At 46.7% G+C, this 24822-nt stretch overlaps 1 protein-coding gene across 1 annotated transcript; it reads left to right on the top strand.

Annotated features, from left to right (window-relative positions):
* Window positions 1-541: 541 nt before the first annotated feature.
* On the top strand, window positions 542-23432 carry DMBX1 (diencephalon/mesencephalon homeobox 1). Its single transcript, NM_001396618.1, has 5 exons — window positions 542-774; window positions 12139-12304; window positions 15708-15886; window positions 17066-17420; window positions 17895-23432. Exons 1-5 carry the CDS (start codon window positions 616-618, stop codon window positions 18293-18295), a joined length of 1260 nt encoding a protein of 419 aa, NP_001383547.1. The 5' UTR covers window positions 542-615; the 3' UTR covers window positions 18296-23432.
* The last annotated feature ends 1390 nt before the right edge of the window (window positions 23433-24822 follow it).

Here is a 24822-nt window from a genome sequence, read left to right as displayed (position 1 = left end):
TATTTAGGGTGTCCGTATAGGCATATCTATAAAATGAAATAAATCAGGGTGGTTTAGTGGTTGTCTCTTCCCTGTTAAAGTGCCCCCCTCTCGCATCCTCTTTCTTCGCTTTCCCTCTCCTCTCCCTCACAGAGCCGCCCGCAGCCCTACGGCTCCTCGCATTGTCCCCAATTTCACCCGTCCCGTCTCAAAAGAGGGGTGCAGGAGGGGGCCGGGAGCAGCTCGGTGATTAACGCCGGGAGATTATCGGGGAGAGAAAAACTTCAGGGCGTGCTGTTAAGCAGGGAGCGGGGAGGGGGGCGCAGGTTCCCTCCCCTATGCCTTACGGACCCCATCAGCCCCCCACCCCCGGGTTCAGCCCTCCTCCCTCCAGCAGCATCCCGGCCGCTCCCAGAGATTTAATTAGGCGTTTACACCTCGGCTTGGAGTAAATGACTGGTAAGAAGTGTTGGGGAGAGGTGAGGGGGGGGGGGGGGGTTAGAGGGGGAAAGGCAAGGGTGGGTAGGGGGGGATCTATCAGCAGCCCCGTTTTGATTGACAGGGTGGAGGACCATTGAAAATCCTGCTGGGTAGCTCCCGGGTCGTTCTGAAGCTCCTTTTAAAAATCCTTCTTCAATGCTGCCTCCCGGTAGATGGCAGCTCCGCCGGGCGCGGAGGCAGCGCGGAGGCAACGCGGACGGATGGAGTAGGGCGGGCCGGGGCGCCGCGCCGCGCCCGTTCCCCACGCGTGTCCCCGCTCCCACCGCGGGCGGAGAGGCTTCGCCGCCGCCCCAGGTAAGATCCCAACAGCCACCCGAATGGGTTCCGTGGGGGAAGTAAGGAGGGTTTGGGGGTGGCTGCGTGGGATGGAGGGGAGTTCCTCCGTGGGAGAGTTCGCGGGGACGCGCGCACCGCGAGAAGGGGAAGCGCAGCACAAGTCCCATTCCCCGCGGTGCGCGTTTTCTTTCTCTTTTTGTTTTCTTCTCTTTGGAGCATAATCGTGCTTTCTTAAAAAAGAAAGAGGTGAAAAACCCAACTCTGGGCGCAGGGCCGCGCTGCGGTCGGGGACGGCGGCGGTGCGCGTTTTGGCAGCCGGGGAGGAACGGGTGGGGGCTGCGCATCTTTCGTTCGCCACGATCCGGGGAGAGCAACTTTCTCCCATTTACATAACGATGTTTTAATAAACGGCGCAGCCGCCGGGCAGGGAAAGGAAAGCATCGGTGAGTGAGAGCGGGCCGGGACAGAGCGGTGCGTCCCGGCGTGGGGTGGGGGGGCCGCGGGGTTTCTTCCCGGTGCCGCTCAAGTTAAGCAAAGAAGGGGCAGAGTCGAAACTCCGCAGCGCTACGATATACTTCTATGGGAAATCACCCCCCCCCCCCCCCAAAACCCTGCAAGGTCGCGCAAAAGGTTGGGCACTGACCCCCAAAGATTTGGGGGGGGGGATGCTTTCCCCACTCTCACTCTTAGAGGTACATAAATCCCGGCCCCGCGCTGTCAGGCTGGGTTGATGAATGAAGGGCTCCGCAGTCGAAACCTATTTACACCTCCATTACGGGGCTGACCAAACGGGGAGCAGCATGCATATTTTTACCGCCTGAGATCTCATACATCTTCTCCAGAGCCGCCCCTCGGGCCACGGGATAACGGCTCGGTTGGGGGGGTGGGGGGGGGGGGAGAGGAAGGGGGGGGGGCGGGAGAAGGGGGAGAAGTCTTCGTTCGGAGAGGCTGCGGGGACACCGGGAGCGCGGCCACCGTGACAGGGACACGTAGAGGGCGAGGGGACCTCACCGGGGTGGGGGTCCCGCCCGGGGATGGGGCGACAACGGGCTCCTTCCTGCAGGCAAAACGAAGCGCTCCAGGAAAAGCGCTCTGAGAAGTCCGTTTTCCGAGGGAGATGCGCTTTAACCCCGAGGTTTGCCGCGACGGTCCTTTCTATTATTACTATTATTTGCATTTTCCTTTTTTTTTTTCTCCTTTCCATGGAAGCGCCCCGCCCGGAGCTCTGTGCCCCCCACCCCCTGAGCGCTCCTCCGCTGCCGTTCCCGTTGATTTCCATGCAGACGCGCAGTTCGGAGGCATCCCTTCCAGCTTTAGCGCGACCCAGCTCAGCGCATCCCGGCCCAAATCCCCGTTATCCTCCGGGATCGTCTCGGTCTCAACCCGCCCGACAGCCCAAAGGGGGGGAAAATCCGTTTTATTATCCCGATGGGATGCGGGCGCTGCTCGGTCCCCTTCCGAAACGAAAAGCTCAGCCGAAGCGTGGGAGCGCGGAGGGCTCAGCCCCGCAGCTCTCATCCCGCTGTGGGGGGGCTCCGGCAGGTCGGGCTCCGGCTGCGTTCAGTGCCGGGGGGAGGGAAAAAAAAAAATTAAGGAAAAAAAAAAAAAAGAACTCTTCCCCTCTCGGCCCCATCCCGTCCCCTCCGGCGGCCCCCTCCAGTTCCACTTGGTTAGCTCAAGTTTTCCATGTAAATGACAGTAATAAATATCTAATCATGTCCCGCAGCCATCGGCGGCTCGCCGAGCAGCCGGCATTAATGAGACATCCCGGGGACGTGGGGGTGGGGGAAGGAGAAAGAGAAGAAAATTAGCGAGGAGCAAAGTTTTCTCCGCTCTCGTTTAACCGGGTGTCAAACGTGGAGCTGCTCCGTGGGAGGGGGGGGGGTGGGGGGTACGGTGCTCCCCTCTTCCAACGGAGCCATCGCACCTGTGGGTCCCACCGGGACTCAACCCCGTCCCCTCCAATTAACTCTTTGCAATTAACCCACCCAGCCCGGCCCCAACCCCTCGAGGCTGTGTGCACCCCTCCCAGCGACCCCCGGACAATGAATGGGGCTGCGGTGAGCGCTTCGTGTTGCTGGGAGGGGGGGGGACGTGGGGGGGGGGGAGGGTTTAAGGATGAAATTAAACCGTGAGAGTTGGATTTGTTCTCCTGACGCTAAACAAATGGAGTGATTACCTTCTTTCCAAACGCATCAGTCATACTACATTAAGTAGCAGAGAGCTAATTATCCCAATTAGGAGGCTGATTTATAATTAATGGCTTGGACCAAGTGATAATTGGATGTTAATGGATAACAGTTTTGTCTGCAGTCGCCTCCCGCTTCCCCAAAGGCAGAGCTGGAGGGGTTTTTCTCTCCTCACACCTCTGCCCGGCAGCACAAAGCAAATGAGGGGGGAAATCTGCTCCCGGCAGAGGCCATCCTCCGGCTCTCGGTGAGCTGTGTCCGTAGGATGACCGCTAGCATCCCTTTCCCCACCTTTTCGAGCCATTGCTGCCTCTTTTCATCCCCTTTCTGAGCCCTGGGCAACTCACTCAGATTGGGTTGTCCCATGTCCCGGTGTGGGACAGCCCTTTGGCTTTTGGATGGTGTTTCTAAGCTCAGTTTATCCATTTGGGTACTTAACGGAGGGCAGAAAATTCCTGAAAGACAGCGTGCAGCTTCAACTCTGCTACCCCACAACTCATGAGAGGTTGTGTTAAATTTCACCAATGTGTTCGATGCAAGCATGTATCCAAAGCTGTTGAATGGAAGCAGGTAGAGCGGCTTCCCATATTTTCTTGATAATTTAAAGATCACTCAATAGGCAAGTGGGATGTTCTCTGTGTTGCTGCTGCTTCTACCTGCACCAAAGGAGCAGAGCAGCTCCTGCAATGTAGTCATGGGGTGAGTGAATACAGAGGGTTTTGGTCCTTGTGCCGTGAGTTTCTCCTTTAAAAGAAGGAGTCCTGCTGAGAAAGAGGTATCCTAAAGAAAGGAAGTGAGAAGGAGCAGGGCATCTCTCCTCTGTGTCATCCCCATTGCTAGCTCTGCCAAAGCAGAGATGCTGCAGGAAGGGTTTGGGACACAACTCTCCGTGCTGTGGTTATTGCTGTGATGGGGCAATGCTTCAGCTTGAAGCAGTGTGTTCTCAGGCTGCAGGTACACTCGGTCAGAGAATTCTCAGGGGCATCCCAAACCCAGCTCGTTGATGGATGTCAAGCGGAGGTCCAGCGCTGAGTTCCAGTGCCCACATCAGAACAGAAACACTTACAGCTTCATTCGGCAAAAGCATTAAATGAAAAGCATTAAGAACACGGAAAGCCTGAATTTTCTAATTCTCCAAAGCTACTGATAATTACTTTACTTTGGGGTAACACATTGAAACACACTTGTTGCAACACGTGGAAGATTCTGAAATGCAGCGATATGGCTATTGGTATTAATTCACAGTGCAAAGAATTGCTCAGAATCCTTAGCCTTTTGCCTCCAGCCTGCGCCAGCCCCAAAAGCTGCTGGGATTGATTATTTCTTATTTCTGTTGACTCCACTGGGTTTGGGATCGGGCCCTTCGTTTATGGGTTCCAAAGCGCAGCCATGGCCCGTGGGAAGGGGAAGGTCCCCAAAGGAGGGAGGGAGTGGGAATGGGGCTGAGCAGTGCTTGCAGCCAGGTCTGTGGGTGGGCCACGGCACAGACGTGGTTTTCCTCCTGGTAGCTGCTGCACAGCTCCTTAGGGAGAGATTGCAGCCAGAGCAAACACTGCTTGGGGGAACGCTGCTTTAATCCGTCCCGATGACAACTTGCAAAGTGTTCTATGGGGAGAGGGTGCTTGGGCATTCAGCTGCTCCGCCTGTCCTATGGGCTCAGATCACCTGCTGGTGGCCAAAGCGCATCGCTTACCTTGGCAGCTGCACTCAGCTCGATGCGTGCAGCCAAGAGCTTACGGGAAGGGATGAGTCGCGGTGCCCGCGGTTCTCCCCGGCTCCCATCGGTGCTTTTAGGGAGACACATCTCCCTCCAGCCCATGCGAAGTCCTGGTGTAGAATAAGAGGTTTTCTCAGTGGCAGGAGGAATATTGGTGTTGTTATCCTTGTAAAGCCTTATTCTTTTAAGGTATTAAAATGCCCTGGAACTGTGTGACTTGCTGGAGCTGCCTTTCAGGGTTATTATTATCACAGAACCATTTGAGGTTGGAAAAGACCACTAAGATCATCTAGTCCAACCGCCAAACCATCACCACCACTAGCTCCTAACCACATCCCTCACCATTTGACATGTCTGTCATTTTGCCTTATAGTTAACCTTGCAGTTGGAAAAGCATCTAGAAAAGTCATTTTTGTGCCAAACGGGGCAAACTCTTACGATGAAGCACGAACATGCTGCATGTCACAAAGGTGCAGTGCCCATCTGCTCTCAGTTTAACACCCAGAACCTGGGGCTCAGTGGATGAGCAGCGATGGGAGGTGCTTGTCCCTGTCCTCTGCCTGGAGGGAGAGCAGAGGGGACACAATGTGTGTCTCACCCCATGATGGGTAGGAACCTACAGGACATCGCTCCAGGAGCTGCCCCTGGTGCTGCCAGAAGTCCTGAAGGCACTTTGAGATCTCTGGGTCAGGTTTGGAAAATCAACTTTGCCAACTTCAAGGCAAACAAAATGGTGCTTCTTGTACAAAACCATTTTCATGACAGCGAGAGGAAGAGCTGAGCCAGAGAACCCACATACAAATACAACTGAGCCAGAAACATGCTTGTTTTGGAAGGGGCAAGGGGGGAAAGGACTTCTTTTTTTCCCTCATACAAACAGCCAAGTCAAACACTTCAAGCTGTTGGTGAATTCAGCATCCTCAGGGTTACCCCACAGCCGGGCTCAGGGCAGGTTGGAGGCAGGGATGGGCTGAGAGGTGAGAGTGGTGCAGTCCATCGGCGTGATGCTGACATCCACAGGCACAGCACAGGGCTGTGTGTGCTCCCATCCTCGGCGTCGGGTGGGCTGCAGAGTTCATTTCTCACTGCAGCGCTCATCAGAGGGAATCTGCCTAAAAATGTGATTTTAAGTTTTTTGGGTGTTTTTTTTTTTTTTTTTTTTTTTTTTTCTCTCGCTGTTGACTGAGCTGGAAGCAGAATGAAATCCTGAAAGTAGAGATGTTTGCATTGTGAGCTTATTTACCCAGGAAAATGTTTTTCTTCAACACGAATTACAGGATCTGTTAGTGAGGGCTGAATCCCTCCAAGGGAACCAATCTGCAAGCACTGATTTTCACCTGTAAATCACTGTGAGCACCACAGTGATGCTCAGCAATCCCAGTCTTCTCTCTGCTCTGCACATCATTGGGGTCCAAGCCTTAAAAGCCATGCCTGACTCAAAAACTGGGGGGAGTGAGGGTGTTTCTTTTTGATTTTATTTCGTTATATTTTATTTTTGACCGGGAGAGGCTGCCCTTCAAAGCACGCCTCCACAAGCACAGACCCTTGGAAATTCCTTAGCCAGGATCTGCCTAATCAATCACCTGGTGCTGATATCTGGGGAGGGGGGAAGGCGATTTCCCAAAAGCCTTAAATAAAAATCACAGCGACCAATGAGCGTTCCTGCTGCAGCCGGGCTCAGCTCTCGGCCGCTCACATCCCCACGTCCCGTGAGCCCTAAAACTCCCCCATCCCAGCAGGATGCTCTCAGGCTTGGCTTTGAAAACCTACAAACCTAATAACTCCAGCCTTGCTTTCGTTGGGCTGTGACTTGTCCGGACAGACCAGATGTAATTAAGATCTCACTCTGCGCTTAGAATTAATGGCGTTTCAATCCAAGAATTTGAACAGATGTAAAAATATCACCAGCACTTTAGAAATAGGGAACTTTGATTTTTTTTTCTATTTTTTTTTCCTATTTTTTGAGAGCTGTTCTCACTTCCCTGATTTCAGCCCTTTGGAAGGGTGGTTTTATGGTGCATGTTGGTCTCGGACTTGACATTTGAATGGGAAAATATGATGTGTTGCAGCATTGGAAATTATTTATATTTCATCCCCTACAAAGGTGAGATTACTGAATGTCTGAGGGAACGACCTCATGTGAGGCACAAAACTGATTTATGGCACGCTGGTTATTATCTTACATGATTTTGGACCTTTATACAAAGATTTAGGGATATAAAAAAAAACAAGATTGAAGAAAACCTCTTGCAAGGACCATTTGTTCAGAACCTCGTAGGCATGTAACTCATTTAGCACCAAGTACATATAAAACATCTGTCTGCCTATGGATGGAGCCTCTTTCCCTGTGCTGTCAGATACGCGGGGGCAGAGATTTGTTATCCATCTTGCTGATTTGAAGTGTTTCTGAGTAAGGACTCGGAGCGTGAAATCATAAAGCAGAGCAGCCCTCGAAGGGGGGGGGGGGGGAATATTTTGTTGTGACTTCGGTTTTGATGAGGCTTATTGCCAGCAGTAATAATGGGGACACCGTCAGCACAAACTGTTTTCTGTTCTCCCCTGTTAATAGTGACCAGATTCCCGTGCTTGACAAAGAGAATGCAAGCAGGAATTTGCATTGACTGAGCAGATTTGCCGGGCTGCAAGACTGCAACTTTGCTTTTACATGGCAAGGCTGCTCCCATATTGCCGTCACCTACAGGACCCCAAATGCCAACAACGAGGCATAGGTCCCCAGTGAGCACCAGGCTATTTTTTCATATCTTTACTTTTTTTCCCCCTTGTTTTATCTTCCCCAGTGTTTTTCCCATTCCCAAGCAGTGTCTTGCTTCCTGGCACAGACCTGATGCAGAGCAGAGCTCTTCCAAACCTCACACACATCTCTGGCTCTTCTTTTTTTTAACAGAAATGAACAATGGTGTTGAAATCCACTTCCACCAATGAGCTGTCAAAATCCAGATGTCACTTGTTTAGTGCAGTTTATTACTTTCTATATAAAGAAGCCCTTATACGCTCCAGTGCTCCCCAGTTTTTGGAAAGATGTAATGAAATGAGAACACCCCACAGTCTCCACCAGCTAAATGAGGGCTCCAGCGTCTATTCCTGACCCCTCCAGGAACACTTTTGTCTTCCTTGTCATAGAGTCATAGAATCATTTGAGTTGGAAGGAACCCTTAAAAGCCATCCTGTCCGACTGCCCTGCAATGAACAGGGACACTCAGAGCTCCATCAGGTGCTCAGAGCCTCATCCAGCCTGACCTTGGGTGTCTCCAGTGATGAGGCATCCACCACCTCGCTGGGCAACCTGTGCCTGATAGGTTTTATTGACCCATTCTTCATGAAGGAATCTGAGGATTCTGTGTAGGTCTGTTAGTTTAGAAAACTAGAATGGCTTAGATTAGAAAGGACCCAAGATCAACTCACCTGCTGCGGGGAGGGTTGAAGTTTAGTCTCAGTACTTTCCTGAGCTTGGAATGGCTCAGTATTGGGAGGAGCCAACTACAGAAAAAAGTGAAAATGGCCCAAAGCCCTGGCAAAGCATCTTACTCCCAACCTCAGATCTCTCCCAACAATGCCGTTTCCTTGAGGAGGGCAAATATCTCACTCTTGGCATTTTCCACTCTTGCCCAGGAAAACTGGCCAGAATGGACTGTAGAAGAAAATCCTTCCATGTAGACCCAGTTGCGCTCATGTAGAGGAAGAAAAGAGTAGAGGTATTTATTCTAGGATAACACACAGAAGCAAAAGCGCTGTACCGGTTTGGCATTACTCTCCTCTTACAGCCAAGCTGCCATGGATGTCCTCACTCAGCACAGCACAGCATGGGGACGGCTCTGCGGCACTGATGCGAGCTCTGAGGCCGGCACCGTGACACTTGGGCTGCAGCAATCGATACATTTCTGACCTAACGAGTTCTGTCAGTTGTGTATTTCTGTTGAATGCCTCACGTGCAGCTGGCGTGCAAAGCCAGAGACTGACTGGTGACATATTGATGGGGGAGTGAAGGGGTGAATGAGGAGAGCAGCGAGCAGAAAATGGCCCTCAACCCAAATTCTTGAGTGAAATTTGTACAGCTCTAGATCTTATTTATTATTACTATTATTACTATTATTATTATTATTATTATTTTTCACTCTGGAGGGGAAAGTTACAGGTGTTTTGTTACAAGGTGCTTGGCAGGATACTTCAATATCAAATTTTAAGTATGTTTTATTCTTTTCAGACTGTTTCAGCTCAATGCATACAGCAACACAGGCCAACAGCAATAGGAGTTTTCACCTGGAGAGGAAGCGGGTGGTTTTCTCCTCTTCGTATCTTGTTACAGGACAGAATGATTTGCCTCGGTACAACCTTATGAATAGTTAAATAGGGGATTTTCAAGTATTTTATACAAATTGAGAAGCCGAAGTCAGATGACACCACAATACTGACGTTCAGGGCCAAATTTCCCCTCAGTGCTACATTAAGTGCAAAAAATCACACCACTCGTGCTATGACTTCACGGGAGTTTGAGGCTTCTGGGGCTAATGTTGGGAAGGGAATAGTGGGAGTGCTCAAAGATAGCAGAGTTCCCATCCCTAGTCGTAAATCTGCACATTGCTTTGCATCAAATTAAGCAGCAGTAGCAGAGGGGTTTTTGGGGACTGGGCTGGTAATATTGGGCTTAAAAGGATAGGAGTAGGGAGCTTCTCCTACAACATCAGGCAAAATGCAATATGCAGGTGGCTGCGCTCAGCCTCCTCCCGGGCCCTCCAACCACTCAGACACATAAAAGATGCATTTGCAGATTCTGGAAATTAAAACCATCTATACAGCCAGTGGGGAGGGATCAGCTTATTTGGTTGCTTAATGAAATATAAAGATTATTTTAACCAGTGTAAGCACTATTCGACAGCTTGTGAAACACAGCGGTGGCTTGATGAATGGCTTTCTCCATTAAAAAGAATTGCTGTATGATGTCTTTTAAATATTTAATTTATTGAGGTTGGAGTGTGCTTGGAGCTGACAGTTAAATGGGAGCTGTTTTCTATCTCAGTTAACGTTGCCTATGAGTTCAAATTGTATCACACAGTGAATGTATGACATAGAACCATAGAATCATTAAGGCCGGAAAAGACCTCTAAGATTATCTAGTTCAACTGTCCACATACCACCAGTGCTGCCCACTAAACCATGTTCCTTAGTACTAAATCTATATGTTTCCTGAACACCTCCAGGGACGGTGACTCAACCACCTACCTGGGCAGCCTGTGCCAGTGCATCACTGCTCTTTTGGATAAGTGTTTCTTCATATCCAACCTGAACGTCCCCTGGCGCGACCTGAGGCCATTCCCTCTTGTCCTATCACTCTTATCTGGGAGAAGAGGTTGACCCCCATCCCACCACAACCTCCTTTCTGGCAGTTGTAGAGGGCAATATGGGCTGATATTTGTGCTGTGTAGGTGATGGGGATGCCCTACCTATGATCTACGTTGCAGCATGCCAGTCAGTTACCCTGAATGCTGTGCTGTGTGTTGGCTATGGTCATAAGCCAACCATTATTATCATATATATATATATCTTTTGTTTTGTTTTGTTTTGTTTTAATGATGTGCTTTCTTCTAGTCCACTTGCAAGAGTTTGTTCAAACACATGTACACACAGAGAAATGTCTTCTATGTCTCAGATAACCTGCAATCTCCCTGGAGCACCAGTTTCAGTGGAAGCTGGAAGGCACACCACTGCAGTGCCCTCCAGCACTGATGTTATGGGAAAAATCCCCTCCTGTTCTTTGTTCCTTGAATGTACAATGGGATTAAGAATTAAAAAGGCATTTCTGTGAGCTGGGGAGCCAAAGCCTCTTGGCTTCCCATGTATCTCCTGGCCAGACTGAGCCCCACTGTGGATTCTCTAGAAGTATCTGTGTTGGGGACGTGCCACAAGCTCTAGTCTGACCTTCCTCCTCTCATGTGATGGAACTTCTCTTCTGGTGGCCACAGGAAGGTCATCAACTCAGAGAACAACCAAACAGTTCTGGAATCGCTTAAGTCTTCCCTGAGCTCAATTAGCATAGGGCTGCAGCATCCTTGTGTGTAGGTCAGCATTTGTACCAAATATAGAATCATAGAGACATTAAGGTCGGAAAAGACCTCCAAGATTATCCAGTTCAACCATCAAAAATACATCCATTGTCGCAATGACTCAGCTCAGAGCAGCTCTGGTTTTCTCTCCCATTGGAATGAATAAAACCTTGATAATGTGAACCAACTGTTTGGTTTTGGGGATGTTTTTATTTTTATTTTTTTAAATGAGTTTGGGTTAAGCTTTTGATTTGAAATATTTTGAAAATGAATTCAGAATTGCCTGGATTTGTTAATACAGGGCAGATCTGATCTGATCAGCTAGCTACAAAATACGTATCAGGATCCCTTAGATGTATTATTCAGTAAACCATCTATTGATAATAAAATCGTCTGTCAGTACTTTCAACAGATTAAAGAGTGCTCAGTGCTGAAATTCAAGCTACCTCCCCCCAGTGATCCAACGATCAATGATCAGAACTGTTTTCTAAGAGGTTGCCTCCGTATCCTGCCTGCTTTCCTTCAGCTCACGCAGCTGAGCTTCTTTCTCTCAATGGCCATTCATGGCACTGACTTTCCAGATGATGACCTGCTGGTATAAATGGGATTTTTTTGAAATTTTCTTGTGTGGCGAATGTTTCACACCTTCCTTTCTGATGGCTCATGAGCTACAGAAATGACATCCCGGAGGCCCTCCGTCATTCATAACGTGGGTGAATGTAGCATCACTCGGCTTTTGGGATCAATGTTAGCACAGTTTTACAGATGGCATGCTAGGAAAAACAGCTTGAAGTTTCACGCATAGCTCAACATGGAAAAAAAAGCCTTTTTTTTTTTTTCTTAAAATAATTTCTTTGCTGTTGAGCTATGAGAATTCAGTATTTATTGCAAATCTTAACTCCTTCTTTAGCAGTAACATTTTTGGCCCTATTTAAGCTACAGATTTATTTTCCTTTGCACCACGTGCTTTTTTTTTTTTTCTTTTTCTTTTTTCTTTTTCCTCCTACTATTTGGGTTTTGTTATGGAGAACCTTATGGAAAATGGGTGGAAATAAATTACACATGAGTAGGTTCAGATAAAAGAAGATAGTTCGACATTTTAGCAATGGGCCCGTGGAACAGCCCGCTGTAGGCAATGATAGGAATAAGCACTCAGCTGATTCTATCATGGAGCTGGGTCAGTTCACTAAAAACACTGATAATATGATTTATTTTATTATGGTACGTATGTAACAATGCTTAAAAATCCCTTCTGCATATCATGTGTAGTATACAGCCAGCTATTGATCTCTAAGTTCGGTAGCCGGATTGGTGTCATTGGTGTTTTAGAAGCACCTGTCCCCAAACCTGCAGTCACTGCAAGTTTGGGAATGAGTTTGGGATCAGCGCTTCCAAAGATTTGGCTGCTGTTTTGCAGGTTGATGTCGCCATGCAGCACTATGGGGTGAACGGATACTCCCTGCATGCCATGAACTCACTGAGCGCCATGTACAACCTGCACCAGCAGGCAGCCCAGCAAGCACAGCACGCGCCCGACTACCGGCCCTCAGTGCACGCCCTCACCCTGGCGGAGAGACTGGCTGGTAAGAACAACCCACGGCCTTTGCCCTTCCCTGGGGAAAGCCCTTGATTCTTGCAGAACTCTTTCTCAGCAGGGAACACAAACCCTTGGCTTGACCTGTTTTCCCATTTGGCAGTGGGTGTAACAGTACTACCATCACACTTTCATTAAAAGGGAGTGCAAAGTCCACATAGTATTTTATGTTTTGGTAGAAGGGAACTGTACAGAAATAATTGATAGAGACCTGAACATTTACTCGTACTATGATAAGGCAAACCCCCTCTGCTCTGCTTTTCAGCCTACCATAAGCATCCAAACCTGGCTGAGATCAGCACAGTCTTCTGCAGTTCAAATGGCCAACAGCAGCCAAATTAGCACTCTGGTCACGGCTTGAATGTGGTGTGGCAGACCAGATCTGACACAGGAGAGATGCAGAAGCATTGCAGTAGTATGCTAACGCTAAAGTTGTCACTTTGCTGTTGATGCAACTCTAGAGCCCTTTCCAGAACTGACACATCTTCCCTGACCATCTAAAAATTGCTCATCTGCTTTAAGCAAGCTTTGTAGCTGTCTGATATATTGACACAAAATAAGTGAATTTTCAGGACAGTCCACTCAAGCGAGCATGCCATGGAGGCAAGGTGGTGAAGGTCTTGGTACCTATCAGTGAACCACTCAAGTCTTCACAGCAGTAAATGTCCCTTATCCATCTGCTGAAGGAAATGCTAGTAGTGGCCTCCTTAAAATGATTCCTTGTGCCACTCACAGCAGCCTATGGGATCTCTGGGAGGCCATAGGGCAGAACTGGGAGTCGCTGCCTCAAAGAAAGGGATTCAAAGTGGGGAGAAGGAGACTGATCCTGTCTCTATTAATCACCAGCTGCAGAGTGAGGACAAGTGAGCACTTTGCTTGTCCTGGTCACCCACTCTCTGCTGCCCTAACCATTCCAGCACATAGGTGGTAAGAGGGGAGTGGATGATCCCAAACCTACAGTGTGCCTCCCAGACCTTGGGTCTCAGGATGCCCCTTTCCTAGACACAAGTATCTCATGACAGATTTTTGTTGTCACCTGCTATCTTTTACACTACAGCATGGAGGACTTAATGTCTTTCACCTTAACTAGGGTAAAAGAAGAGGGAGATAAAATGATGAAATAAAAATCTCTTCTGGTGTTGCTGACTGGGAGATTCAATTGGTCTTCCAACCTCTCATCTTTAAAATTAATACCCCACCTGGAAGCCTTTCTGAATTAAATCCCGCAGCTCCCTTGTCTGCTTATCTTAGGTAGAAGAAACGCATTACATACCTATGAGCTGGTTCCTTTGCAGTTGCTTCACATTCTGTTACTTCTGAATATCTTTCAGTGCAGGGTTATAGATCTCATTTGCCTTCTAGGGACAGTCAGAATAAAGCAGCACAAAAGCAAACGACCTTAAGTCAGAAAACAGAGGTTTCTGATTGTAACTGCAAGGCCTCACCTGCAATTTATTTTCTCCTTCTTGAACAAAGCCTGAAAACATAGTTAAAACATTAAAATAATTGCTGGTTAGCTCTCGATGGAGCGGCCAAACTTAATGCATGAGCTGCTGCCTCTGGGGAGCTGGTTGGTCTGACTCTGCTCTAGAAATCTGGGAGTACTGCAGCCTCCAGGTAGGGTGTTAAACCAGCACCCTTTCTCCTGCTTTCTTCTTCTTGAAACGCAATTATTACCTTTGTAAAACATCTAGGAGTAGTTTCAGCTTCAGCTCATTGCCTCCAAAGTGGCTGCTTTTACCAGTTTTAATTCCCCGAGAGCTTGGATGCCTTGAACACAAAGGTCTCTTGTATGCATCCAGGACCATATTGCATTTGGCCGAAGCCCTTTGCCCCAGTCAAGTCTTTTCCAGGTTGCCAAAACCACACTGCTTTGGCAAGAGCCCAGAAAGGCGCTGCAAATGCTGACCTAGAATGAAACAGCTGGAAGCTGGGAAGAGGAATGCTCGAGCGGTGCAGGGCTGATTTGCTACGCTCGTTAGCTGACATATTTGGAACCCAGCTGCGTGGTTCTAGGGCTGGCCTGACAGCAGGTTTTCTTTTACTGTTTATATTCATGCCACGATACTCATGACAAAAGCACAAACAAACAGCAGCGAGAGCCTTCATCTGGCTCCTCACGTTGATAATGCTGATTTTTCTCCCTGGTAGGTTGTTTTCTAGTGTGTTTATCCCTCTCTTCTACTGGAAGTCACATTCTTAACTGAATTAAAAATGATACCAGACACCGCTAAAGCTCTTTCTGCATTTTCCTGTTTGAGAGCAAACCTCTCACCAGACTGAGTATTCCATTCCAGCACTGCAGCACAACGTGTCCCAACTTGAGTAATATAGGGATTTTTTTTTTTCATTCTAAAATAACTTATTTTCGTTGATTTAAGATCTTTCTACTCCCACCAACTGTTGTGCAATAATAACGCCTGTGGTAAAATAATAAGCCCTTAAATGTGGGCCTCAGACTTCCCCCAGCCTGAATTTCTTCTCTGCCCTCAATTTTGTGAGCACAGTTTGCAACGTCAAACCCTCCGAGCAGCTCCTCTACCAAGAAGGGCTCAGCACATGAGCTCTGGGCTTGCAGTCAGCGGCGCTGGGTTGGGTTCCTGGCTGCCTTTTCTACCCCAGATGCTGGACTGTGTCCATGCTCAGCAAAGCACGTGCTTTCAAGCTAAACACAAAAGGCACATGGGCTTAAGTGCTTTCCTGAACTGGAGCCCAGGACAGCTTTCTAGCGTCATGCCTTGAAGACCACAGTGAGCAACACACAAGACACTACAGAACAGCAACCTCAGCCTGGTTTCTGGGAAGGTGCATATCTTCTAGTGCAGCTACAGCCAACAAAACAGGCTTGTATTATTATTATTATGTGTTTGAGCTGCATGGACGCTTCCCACTGATCAGCACAACACATCATGGTAGCATTGAAGCCTATCAAAGCTCTGGTCACAGCTTCAAGGAGAACATGACATGCAATGTTGGATTCCTCTCCCAGTTGCCTCAGGGAATCCACACTCCTTATTTTCAATTGTGTTTCTTAATGAAAGAGCCTTAAGAGGTCTATGCCACACTGAGGGCTGCGTATCTTCATGTTCCACCCCACTGACATTGGCTTATTTCAATCAAATTTAGGCTCAGGAGTCTCAATAGTTCCCACAGCTGCGATAGAAATAGGTTTCTGCTCCAGAATAAGCTTTCTAGTCCCAGTTTTTACCTCCTCAGACACCTCAACTAACTAGCAAAAAGCATGCATGGGTTTTATTAGATCTAGATCCCACGAAAACACCGTTGTGTTGGCTCATCTGGTGTTAGCAAGTGCTTCATTCAACTGTCAGAATACAAATTCCATTAATTAAATTGGCCACTTTTCTTGTCTTCCAACGGCTGTACATTTCAAGACATCATTTTGGAGGCACGTTATGGATCCCAGCACCGCAAACAAAGGCGAAGTCGCACGGCCTTCACTGCCCAACAGCTGGAGGCACTGGAGAAGACCTTCCAGAAGACACACTATCCAGATGTAGTGATGAGAGAGCGGCTGGCTATGTGCACAAATCTGCCTGAAGCCAGGGTCCAGGTACTGCTGTTACGTGGGTCTGTGAGTGGGGACGATTAAATGAATGTACTGGGGTTACAGAATTATAGTACTGTTTGAGCTTGAAGGAACCCTTGAAGGCCATCTGATCCAACTCCCCTGCAGAGAACAGGGACACCTACAGCTCCATCAGGTGCTCAGAGCCCGGTCCAGTCTGACCTTGAATATCTCCAGGGATGGGGCATCCACCACCTCTCTGGGCAACCTGTGCCAGTGCCTCGTCACCCTGATTGTAAAACCCTTTTTCCTTATAGCCAATCTAATTCTCCCCTCTTTTAGTTTAAAACCATTTCCCCTTGCCCTGTCACAATGGACCCAGAGGGCTGACAGTCTCTCTCAATCTTTCAAGATATTCCCAGTGTAACAAAAAATTCTGTGGCAGATACAATTATCAGTGAAGAGAGACAAAAAACAACCAGATGAACAAAAGAGCCAAAACTCCTAATCCATTCAACTGAAGTCACAACATATGCTAAAGAAATTCTGAATCCACAGCGTATTTTTTTAATTTAGGGTTGTCTGAAGCTCTCGCTGGTTTTCATCTGTTCTTCCACATTTCTTTGGGGGAAATTTTAGAAACATCAACAGAAGTCTACTTATTTATTTATTTGCAAGGCTTTTCTGGCTTTCTCAGAGGAGCAGAAACCCAAGTAATTCCATCTGCTCTTTTCCACACCAGTGTCAATAATTGTAACATCTCAGGCCAAGGTTTGATTTATTTATTTATTTTTTAAGTTCTAACTTGTGCAGCTTGCTTCACAACCTGCTGGTGGGGTGGTTTTTGCATTGTGGGGCTTTAAACGACACAATAGCAAGCTTCTCAGTGGGGATAAACAGTGGGAAAAAAAATAATTATTTTATATAAAAGTCGAGCTATTTTGACCTTCATGATTTCTGCTTCTTCATCTAACCAACCAAAAAAACCCCACTAACAACATTTACAAATAGACTTCTTCCAATCCATGTCCACTGATCCTAATTAAAGAAACATGGATTCTCCCTCCCCTTCCCTAGGTTCATTTCCAAGATGCCAGCCTATACCTGCAATGACTTATGATTATAATGACTTACTTTGACTGTTGCCCTACTGAATGATGCTGAATTTGGCGTTATGTGTGATTTTCACCATTTTTTCCCCCTTTACCATTTGTGACATTGAAGGTTTGGTTCAAGAACCGAAGGGCCAAATTCCGGAAGAAGCAGCGTAGCCTCCAGAAGGAGCAGCTGCAGAAGCAGAAGGACTGTGAAAGCAGCCACAGTGAGGGGAAGACGGAACCACCTGTGCTGGAGACCCAGTCCACAATACCTGACACTGAGAAGACTCAGAGCATCCCAAGTGAGGTGAGCACAGACCTCAACCTAACCCTGTCGGAGCAGTCAGCCAGTGAATCAGCGCCTGAGGACCAGACTGACAGAGAGGAGGAGTTTAAGAGCACCTTGGATGAGGCTAAAGTGGACAAGAGTCCTGGTGTGGACGGCAAGGCTTTGAACTGCAAGAGAGCGAGCCCAAAATCAGGTGAGGGGCAGAATCTTGGTGGTGATTGGAATCAGGACCTTGGCGTTTCCAAAGGAGATGCTGGTGGTTGGGTATAGACCCTTATTCCCTATGGTTTGGGTGCTTGCATGTAGGGTGCCCAGTCTTGTCTTCTTGTCCCCAGTGCTAACTGTGTCCCATGGAGGGCGTGATATGATATCTACTGAAGCAGAATGGCAGAAAGAACAAAGACCTTCTGCTCAGATTACAACTTGGGGAGAACAGTGTCCATTAAGAGTGAGAAAGCCACAGCAAAGATATCAACCCCAGTTTTAGGAAATAAGATATTTGGACTGGACATGTGTTTTAGCCTTTCTGTGCTAACACAACTCTTCTCTTTTGCAATCTTTCTGCACAAGAGAAGACCTTGCTGTAGCCTGAACACTACTGGGTGCAGATCAGCACCTACATCCAGCCTGCCAAAATAACCTCCGTTCCCTCTGTCTCCTGATGCAGAGTCTCCCATCAGCGCGACCGTGACTCCTTCATCTAGCAGTGGCCTGGCTCAAACTCACTCCTACTCCTCCTCACCCCTGAGCCTCTTCCGCCTGCAGGAGCAATTCCGCCAGCACATGGCAGCTACCAACAACTTGGTCCATTACTCCTCCTTCGAAATGGGGACACCGTCTGCCATGCCCTACTTGGGCATGAATGTCAACATGGCGCCTCTGAGCTCCCTGCACTGTCAGTCGTACTACCAATCTCTCTCCCACGCTCAGCAGGTCTGGTCCTCACCCATCCTGCAGGCCTCCAGCTCTCTTCCAAGCCTGAACAGTAAAACAACAAGTATTGAGAACCTAAGGCTCCGGGCAAAGCAGCATGCAGCATCCCTTGGGCTTGACACCCTACCCAACTGACTGCCAGATGGGCAACCGTTGCCCATAAGAAGATGCACCGGAGGTCAGCACCAGACATGTCACTCCTGGAACCCCTTCCACCCTCATCTCTTCCTGGAGTAAGGTGCTCCCTATCAGGGAAAACTTTGCATTAACTAATGTCTTACTAGCACCGCAATTGCATCAGACACTGCTACTGGCTTGGTCTTCTTTAAATATTTGAGGAGGAAGAGGGAGAGGATGTGTGTTTAGACAGATGAACTGTCCCTTTGGACTGCTGTGAGTTAAGCCTGTAACATTCAGAAAGAGCTCCCTCACCTCATCCCTGCGATAATGTGCCAACCGTGTTATATACACCCTTTTTTGTTGTCGATGCATTCTTTGGGAAAACAAAGAGTCCTGCTTTGTCTTGTACATAGTTTACAATGTTGAAAGCATCCACCGCCCGTGTGTTACTGTCAGTGTTACAGAACTGTGGCCTCTTTTGCTTTTATTCCCCCTTCTCTCTCAGTTTTGGTAGCTAGTCCCAAAGTCACAAATCAGCCACGCTCCCAACACAGCTAGTTGCTCTTCTTGGGTTCAGAGTCTTAATGGTGCTTAGAGCAAAGAAAAACCATTATGCAATTCACTGCTCCACTTCTCTCTTCTCTGCTAAAGCTGATATTATAACGGCCAGGAAATGATGCAACAGTGAATTTCCTGTTTAAGCACTTCCAAAAAGGCAAGTGTTTTTTCCTTTACTTTCTAATAGCACTTGTTCACAGACAGAGGACAAAATGCTGGCCAAATGCTGCTGGCTGGGGAGAAAAATGAAAGCCAAATTCACATGGTTACTTTTGACTTGATTGTTTCCTCTTTGGTCTTCAGTGAAGTGTAAACTCCCCCATTTACAAATTATGGGGTTTTCTTTTTGGAGAGCATTTTGGTCTAGCTTCGACAATAGAGAACAATAAAAACTTGGTATGAACTCCCACTGTGTTCATACACCATGAATTATATGGTTCCTTGACAAAACCACGATTAATGCAAGCTGTTCTTAGAAAAACGCTCCGATCACCAAATTCTACCCTCAAGCTGTGCAGCTTCAGACCCTGCTTAGCAAGTGAGAATGTAACAAGTGAAAAATGCTGCAATGCTGGAGGCCAAGCGGGGTGATAATCGGGGGCTTTCTATTCCCTGCAGCGAGGAGTAGATTGGCTTGCCAAAAGTACCATGTCCCCAAGCAACCAAAACTCACCAACTGCAAAGTGATTTCAGTCCACAGTTTTGGCCTCATTTCTCTGGAATGACCCTTCATTTTAGTAATCCACCCAGAGTGTTTTTCCTTCTTGAGAAGCGACTTTTCTACCAACCCAAAGGACTTTTTTATTTATCTTCTCCAAACCAAATAAATCCTTTGAACTCACCATACCAAGAAGCAGGGAGGGAGGAAACCCAGATCTAATCTAGTATTGCCTAGGACCAAAAATGCAGACTGGCTCTGTGGCAGGTGCTAGGTTGGAATCCAAAGGGTGTCAGGCGGGTCTGCCACTAACACGCAGCAGAGCTGGGCTAATTCACTGCAGGCCATCATCTGGTCCCTGCTCGATTTAAAGAAGAAATGGAGAGGCAACGTGTGCATAGCCTACATAACTTCTTGCTCCCATCTTACTTCATACCAATGCAGAAGCCGTGGGTTGAGTTACCTCTTTAAACACGAGGGGGAAAGGGTGTTTTCAACTGCAATAATGCATCTTAAAAAAGCATCTAAAATCCCTTAAACTGAGGCATAAGAATAGCCAAATGTGGTGGGAAATGATGCTTTATCCCTCTTAAAATTGGAGCAAGAAAGGGAAGGGCAGCTCATCGACCGCACAAACTTCCAAGGTAAATGGAACATCTTCCCTAAATAGTTCTGCTCTGCCAAATGCTTCAGTTTGGGGCTTTCTTTCCTTCCTCAGTTTTCCTGACTTTGTCAGATCAGGTCCCGTGACCAGCAGAATTTTATGCTTTGCCAAAACCAAATGCATTTGTGGGATGTCGATTTTTGGCTGCCACTTTCAAAGGACTCCAATGAAATTAAAACCACCAAAGCACATTTACTGTCTCCAAGAAGATCCTTTGAACACCCCAGCTTTCACTTCGGTAGCACTGGGTGCCTGTCACCCAAACCAGGGACATCAGAACAAAGCTTTCGTTTTTGTCCTCCCCTTCTCCAAAAAGCCATAAGCCCCTTTTTTGTCACCAGGGCAGATGCAGCCTTTCCATGGGAAAAGCTGCTCATCTGCCTCCATCTGATGCAGCCACATCACATTTCTTATGTTGAGATTATTAACAGAAAAAAAAAAAAAAATCCATATACCATTGCCTCACATCTATATAAGCCCACCAAAACATTTAACGCCAATTTTTCTTTTAAATTTTTATTTCCCTATGGCCAAAATTAAGTAAAACTTCCATAACGAGAGTAAGCTTACGCATAATGCAGAAACTGATTTGGAAGTACAAAAAGCAAGAATTCAGGCTCCCAGCTTGTACAACTTCTGTAAAGAATTATCTGTCAAAACAGACCCTTTCCTGCAAATTGTTTTAATGCCTCTGAGAATTTGGAAAAAAAAATAGGAAAAAAAAAAATATATATATAAAGAGGAACTCCCCAACCAACTCAAGGCTATATATAGTATATAGTATATACAGTGGAAAGATTGAGGGGGATGGTACTGTGTCATTCCTCTTCACATTTTAAAAGCCTGAAAACGTTATTGAGTGAAAAGGACAGATGCAAACCTCCCCCGACTGCTGATGGTGAAGGTGAGGTCTGCTCGTTCCCTGTCCTTTCCGAGCTATTTGGGAAAGTGAATCTGTTGATGGAGTCTCAGAAACAGAACAGAAAGAGGATTCCCTCCCCTTGCTGTCCCTGAAGAGATCTGATCCACTTCCTTTCCTTGGTGAACCAGCCATGGCTTCAGCCCTTGCTTATTGAATTTGTAAGGGTTTTAGCTACGGTCCATGCAGCATAATGGCCCATGAGAAAACAAGTCATGATATTCAGGGTAAGAGTTTGCAGCAAAATTTCTCCTGCTCTGCAAGAGAAGTCTGATATGTATTAATAAAATGAAAGAGGCATTCAAATGGTGCAGTAGAAATACCAGTAATGATGCTGGGAGGAAGAAAAAAATCTGCTTTTTTTTTTCCTTTTATACATTATTTTTCTTTTCACATCAGACAAGTGGAAATATCCTTTATGTTTTACCCTTTATCCTTTGTTCCCATATGGGAACAATGGGCAACGCAAGTTTTTCCTCCACTTCCCCCGTCAAAAATCATCATTTAATGTGCAGGTAATACAAAAATGCTCCCAAACATAAAAATAAGCCTCAACAAATGGACCACTCCCTGCACCTCTTTTCTCACTGAGGCATTTCGTAACAAGGAATTCTAGCAGCTCCAGATCTCTGTTCCCATTGCAGCCAGCCAAGGGCAGATGGACACAGAGGGAACTGGATCTGTTTTTGTCCCATGTGCCACGCATGGTTATTTCCATTAGCATGACAACTTACAGCAACTTCAGGGCACTTCTGAAGAGTTCACACGAAAAGGATTAAACAAACCTCTGCAGAGAAGAAACGTGAATTCAAATCTACCATATTCTATTAGTTTAATTACAGTAGCTACGAAACATAACTCAATTAGGCTTAAAAAAATTCAATTACAGAAATTTCCTGCTGGTTTTTACAAGCTGTGTTGATTTTTCTATCCCTCCTTCCTTAATCCTCCATGTACCCCTTGCTGATTTTTTACGATCTGTCCCAGAGCAATGCAATACACCTCCTGTGTTTACTGTTGAGCGAAAAAAAGCTATTTCTCTAAGTAGATCTGCTTTCAATCCAAACTTGTGATAGTAGGATAGGAAGAGATTGTTGCAATGAGGAAAAAAAGAATATCCAGCAAAGCGCAAACGAACAAACAAAATCTGTGTGTGGATTCTCACCATGTCCCAAATCATTAAACATCCTTTGCTTTCCAGACCTCTCAGATGCACTGTTTCATCCCCAGCTATGACGACAGTGATGGTCACGTTGTCCCCTGGTTTCTAGAGCTGCCTGAGGAAGGGATATACAAGCCAAGCTGCCAGTGTCACCTCTTCCATAAATGGATGCCTCTCTTTGATGAGGGCTCTGATTAATGCCAACACTGATTGTGCCACTGGGACCTGTGAGTTCAGATATGTCCCAGGTCATGAAATCTTTCTCGTTTCAGAAGAACCTACCAAGGAGCTGCAGATGCTTTTTCCCTGGAGGTGTTGAAGGCCAGGTTGGATGGGACTCAGGGCAGTCTCATCTGGTGCCTGCTTTAGTGGTTGGCATTCCTGTTCAGGGCAAAGGGGTGGATTTAGATGATCTTTGAGGTTCCTTTCAACCCAACCCATTCTATGATTCTATGACTTTAAAGTAAGACCCCAACACTGCTCTGAACTGCTCTGACGCCACGGTGGAGCAATTGTACTGATTTCAAACAAAATTTAGCCCCAGCATTAATTTGTAAAGAATAAAAAATCTGTCATATAGGAACAGAATCATATAATTTATTTTTATTTTTGGAGCAGTCTGGGCCCCAGGCTAAAAGCCTTCTGCAAAAGCTGAGAAAGACACAAACAAAACCCATAGTGCATCTGCTGCCCTACAGATGGCCAAAGCCTTTTTAAACTATTCTAGTTATTGAGCAGGTCTATCTCATGCTGGAGAAATTTAGGTGTGTCTGTGCAAAAGAAAACGACTTCTTGGTTTCTTTTCTCATGCCAGGAGGCAATCAATCTTTTTCCAGCTTCTGACCCAAGGTATACAGTTAGCTCCAATGTGTAAATGTGTTTGTGTGTCAAACCTATCTTGCAAAGGAACAAAGGCTTCTAAAGGAAAACAAAAAGGAAAACAAAGTAAAATACTGTACAGATTGCTGTAAAATTGAGCTGTAGTGTAAGAATTTGTGCTTTAGAATTCACTATCGAGGAACTCAAACTTGTATCATATTTATTTATTCTGATAGGTAAAAGAAGAAGAAGAAAAAAAAAGAGTTTATATTCATTTCAGAAAAGCTGCAGCATGATGCTATGTACCAATTGTGCCAGTCCTGCTTTCTGTAAAATTATTGCCTGTTTTCATACACCACTAATAAAAAGGGGAAAAAAATCAAGGAAAATTTATTTTGTGCATCCTTCATTGACAGCTACCCAAGAAGACTGGAATGGGTGCAAGCAGGTCGACCTGTCAGTGGTGGCTGCAAGGGGTTTTTTAGCATGGGCCAGGCACTGGTGCCCATTGCAAGACCTGTGTGCCACTGCCACATGTCCTTGCTGGTGGTGACATGTGCCATCAGCCATCATTCAGGGAAGGCACCAAATGGCCAACTTCATGGGGATCAAGGAATCAGCATCTTGCTGTTAGAGTCCACTGCCTGCCTCCAGCTGGGGTGGCAAAGAAAAGCCCCCTTTATCTGCAAGACACAGGTGCTGCTGGAAGGACAGGCACAAGGGGTCTGCTTGCCAGGCATCTTCCAGCACAAACCAGGAGACAAAGTCACGTCTGGTGGGGTGGTGGTGGGAGAGACCTGACCAGAGAGAGAGCTTGGTTTAAAGGTTAAATCTGACTGTTCTCAAATGGTTGGGGCTTTCCCATAATTTGAGGAATTTTCTATTATTTCAATGGAAGATCTGTTGCCTTTTCTAGGTCAAGAAAGCCGGGATTGGCTGTGCTTGACAAGATAGCGTAACTCATTGCTACTCTCTGATTTAGTCAGAACATCACAGAGATGGAGAAGCTTCTGTTTGAGCAAGAACCTGGCGATGATGTCAAGGGTTTTTCATCTTGGCTACAGGTCTAATTTGATGCTTGATGGAGCTGACGGGGAAAAAAAGTGTTCCCCTGAAATTATTGAGATTTTACTGATCTGTCAATGAAGCTCTTGAAAAAGAAACTAATCAGAATGTCTTCTGCATAAACTTGACCAGTATGACTTCCTAGATTCTTTTCCCAACTGCAGAAACATGTTAGTGGAAAAAATGCAGTAGGGAAAAAAATAATTGGGAAAGTAAAGCAAGTTCATTTGTAACAATGATTAATGACGTTTCTGACATTCTCAAGGAAAGTGATTTTCTCTTAGACCAGGCAGAGAGCCAGGAACAGTGGGGATATGAACATAGGCTGAGAACAACCTGCCTACAATATTTTTAGTTGATTTCTTTGACCCATTTCTATCAGCGCCTTTGAGGACCATTTGATCACATGCACCCAAAATGTCAGTCACCCACCATTGCCTTAGACTGCAACTATTTATATCCGTGCCCACAATGAGAGGATGGGTCACATAGCTTTATTAATCACTGCATCTCCTTTTTCAGCGCCGTTGCAGGTTTGCTTTGAGTATTAAAAACCCTTTGGGAAAGAGAGTGCAGAAGCTTCAAGGCTGTTGAATATCACGCTCACTATCTACAGGCATCCACCATGGTTCTATGCAGTAATGAGTATGGCTTGATTTTGCCTGTGGCACAAAGTCGACGAGGTAAATTCTGCCAC

The sequence above is a fragment of the Gallus gallus genome, chromosome 8 (genome assembly GCF_016699485.2).
Source record: "Gallus gallus isolate bGalGal1 chromosome 8, bGalGal1.mat.broiler.GRCg7b, whole genome shotgun sequence".
Classification (NCBI taxonomy): domain Eukaryota; kingdom Metazoa; phylum Chordata; class Aves; order Galliformes; family Phasianidae; genus Gallus; species Gallus gallus.
Note: the sequence above shows the minus strand (reverse complement) of the source record. Positions and strands in the feature narration are given on the sequence as shown.

What these genes read in the sequence shown, in the direction of transcription:
- DMBX1 (NM_001396618.1), top strand. Translation starts at nt 616, where the DNA reads ATGCTGCCTCCCGGTAGATGGCAGCTCCGCCGGGCGCGGAGGCAGCGC. An exon ending in AGGCTTCGCCGCCGCCCCAG is followed by an intron (nt 775 to 12,138) that starts GTAAGATCCCAA and finishes GCTGTTTTGCAG; the next exon opens with GTTGATGTCGCCATGCAGCA. An exon ending in CCTGGCGGAGAGACTGGCTG is followed by an intron (nt 12,305 to 15,707) that starts GTAAGAACAACC and finishes GTACATTTCAAG; the next exon opens with ACATCATTTTGGAGGCACGT.